Consider the following 3,555-nt stretch of genomic DNA (forward strand, 5'->3'; position numbering starts at 1 on the left):
CATAGGAAGTTTGAAGGGTCACAACAACAAGCCATATCATTCACAGACTTCTTCTTCTTCTCTGCAGGATGTCGGGTAACTGGTCCGTTGTGCGTCTGGCTCCGCCCCCTCTCAACTCCTCCCAGTCCCCCCCCCTCTCACCCTGGGAGGCTCCCAGCTTCACCCGGGCCGCCCAGTTCCGCGTGGGCGCCACAGCGCTTCTCTTCCTGTTCGCCGCCACCAGTAACCTGGCCCTGCTGGCGAGTGTGTGGTGCGGGCGCGGCCGGCGGCTGGCGTCCCACCTCCGGCCGCTGATTCTGAGTCTGGCGGCGGCGGACCTGATCATGACATTCGTGGCGATGCCTCTGGACGCGGCGTGGAACGTGACGGTGCAGTGGTACGCTGGAGACGGGCTCTGCAAGCTGCTCTGCTTCCTGAAGCTGTTCGCCATGCACGCCTCCGCCTTCGTCCTCGTCGTCATCAGCCTGGACCGCCAGCACGCCATCCTGCGCCCGCTCGACGCCCTGACCGCGCACCACAGGAACCGCCGCATGCTGCTGCTCGCCTGGGGCCTCAGCCTGCTGCTTGCATCGCCACAGGTGAGTTAGGTCACACAGGTAACACATGACACAGTAACACAGGACACAGGTAACACATGAGACAGGTGACACATGAGACAGGTAACACATGAGACAGGTAACACATGAGACAGGTGACACATGAAACAGTAACACATGAGACAGGTGACACAGGACACAGGGTAACACATTAGACAGGTAACACATGAGACAGGTGATGCATGAAACAGTAACACATGAGACAGGTGACACATGAGACAGGTGACGCATGAAACAGTAACACATGAGACAGGTGACGCATGAAACAGTAACACATGAGACAGGTGACACATGAGACAGGTGACGCATGAAACAGTAACACATGAGACAGGTGACACATGAAACAGTAACACATGAGACAGGTAACGCATGAAACAGTAACACATGAGACAGGTAACACATGAAACAGTAACACATGAGACAGGTGACCCATGACACTGGTAACACATGAGACAGGTAAGACAGGAAACAGTTAACACATGACTCTTGTAACACAAGAGACAGGTGACACATGAGACAGGTGACACATGAGACATGAGACAGGTAACACATGAAACAGTAACACATGAGACAGGTGACACAGGACACAGGTAACACATGACACAGTAACACAGGACACAGGTAACACATGAAACAGTAACACATGAGACAGGTGACACATGAGACAGGTAACACATGAGACAGGTAACACATGACACATGTAACACATGAGACAGGTAACACATGACACAGGTATCCATCTATGTATTGCTCCATCTATCTTTCTTCACATCCGCTGTTTCTGCTGCTAAACTCCAGTGAAACTCCAGCCCGGTTTTCCAGCTACTGGCCTCTTAGCGTAGTTAGCATTCCTCATAGACACCAAGGGGAGCGGTTAGCGTGAGCTAACAGCAGGAGGCTTTAGTCTCCTGTCAGAAAGCAGAACATTCCTGCAGGGATTTCATGTTCGTTCCCCAGATCAGAGAGACGCCGGACTGCCTGGCAATCAGCGGATTACTCTCACCATGCAAGGGGTAGATGAAAGGCTGTTCTCCAATATGAATATGAACACATCTCATCTTCTGCGTGTCCTTCAGTGCAGCATCATACATATTAAAATTAAAAATGAATTTTAAAATCTCTCACCCGCCTTTAAAATATTCTGCAGCTGCAGGATCAAGTCCTGAGGACTCAGCAGATCTGAGTCTTCAGGACTCAGCAGATCTGAGTCCTACTTGATACTCTTGATTTTTGTCCATGAGTACCCACATTTTTCTTTAACTATGATTAATTATTAACTGGTTGATATATACAGTATAAATACCAACATAAGCTATAAACCATTATTGAGGACAAGCCAAGCTGTTTTACATATTTTTTAGATGCTGGGACAACTGTTGAATCATCGTCTATTAAAGGTTTCTGTATGAATATGAATATATCGTTCGGCTTTCTTTCAGGTGTTTCAGAGAGTTTCGGACCCGAGAGCACAGATCACACAACACTTTTTATCAATGTTTTTATCTTTTTCTTACGTTTTTGTCCCTTTTTTATTTTACCGTTTTTTGTCCCGGTAAAATTGAATAAGACCCAAAATTAATGAAAGTAGAGATTTGTACTTGGCAAAGAGCGTTGGGTGGAATCAATCATGTTATTTTGGGGAATTAAAAAGAACATTGATATAGGACAACATGAGGACAACATGAAGACAACATGGGGACAATGTGAGGGCAACATGAGGACAACATGGGGACAACAGGAGGACAACATGAGGACAACATGAGGACAATATGAGGACAACATGTGGACAACATGAGGACAACATGAGGACAACATGTGGAGAACATGAGGACAACATGAGGACAACATGAGGACAACATGGCGACAACATGAGGACAACATGAAGACAACATGAGGACAACATGAGGACAACATGAGGTCAATGGGTCAACCTGACCTGAAGACGACATGATGGTTACAGCCAATAAAAACCTGTGGTGATGACATCACACTGGACTTATTTCAGATAAAACCTAGTGGATGGAACAGAGCTCGTCTCTTCATCTTCATCAATGTTATTATTGGAGCAGCTGATCTGTCTCGCCCTTCTCCTGCAGCTCTTCCTGTTCCAGGTGTTTATGTTATCATTGGAGCAGCTGATCCGTCTCACCTGTGTCCTGCAGCTCTTCCTGTTCCGGGCGATCCGGGCCGAGTCCGCCGACTTCGTCCAGTGTGCGACTCACGGCAGCTTTGGCCGCCGCTGGCAGGAGACGCTGTACAACATGTTCCACTTCCTGACGCTGTACGTGGTCCCGCTGCTGGTGATGAGCTGCTGCTACAGCCGCATCCTGCTGCACATCCACCTGCAGCACCGCCGCAACACAGGTAACACACCTGCACAGGTAACACACCCACCTGCAGCACCGCCGCAACACAGATAACACACCTGCACAGGTAACACATCCACCTGCAGCACCGCCGCAACACAGGTAACACACCTGCACAGGTAACACATCCACCTGCAACACCGTCTCAACACAGGTAACAGACCTGCACAGGTAACACATCCACCTGCAGCACCGCCGCAACACAGGTAACACACCTGCACACGTAACACATCCACCTGCAGCACCGTCTCAACACAGGTAACAAACCTGCACAGGTGACACACCCACACAGGTAACAAATCCAACTGCAGCACTGCCGCAACACAGGTAACACACCTGCACAGGTAACACACCCACCTGCAGCACCGCCGCAACACAGGTAACACACCTGCACAGGTGACACACCCACACAGGTAACACATCTACCTGCAGCACCGCCGCAACACAGGTAAAACACCTGCACAGGTAACACACACACCTGCAGCACCGCCCCAACACGGGTAACCCACCTGCACAGGTAACACATCCACCTGCAGCACCGTCGCAACACAGGTAACACACCTGCACAGGTAAGACACCCACCTGCAGCACCG

General features: G+C 49.9%; 1 protein-coding gene across 1 annotated transcript; it reads left to right on the top strand.

The window, feature by feature from the left end:
* Positions 1-47: 47 nt before the first annotated feature.
* Positions 48-2,977, top strand: LOC117941023 (gonadotropin-releasing hormone II receptor-like; the record flags this gene model as incomplete). Its single annotated transcript, XM_034866129.1, has 2 exons — positions 48-578; positions 2,759-2,977. Coding segments are annotated over exons 1-2 (729 nt in total), but the record flags the coding sequence as incomplete, so codon positions are not given.
* Between the last annotated feature and the right edge of the window lie 578 nt (positions 2,978-3,555).

The sequence above is a fragment of the Etheostoma cragini genome, unplaced genomic scaffold (assembly GCF_013103735.1).
Source record: "Etheostoma cragini isolate CJK2018 unplaced genomic scaffold, CSU_Ecrag_1.0 ScbMSFa_404, whole genome shotgun sequence".
Lineage (NCBI taxonomy): Eukaryota > Metazoa > Chordata > Actinopteri > Perciformes > Percidae > Etheostoma > Etheostoma cragini.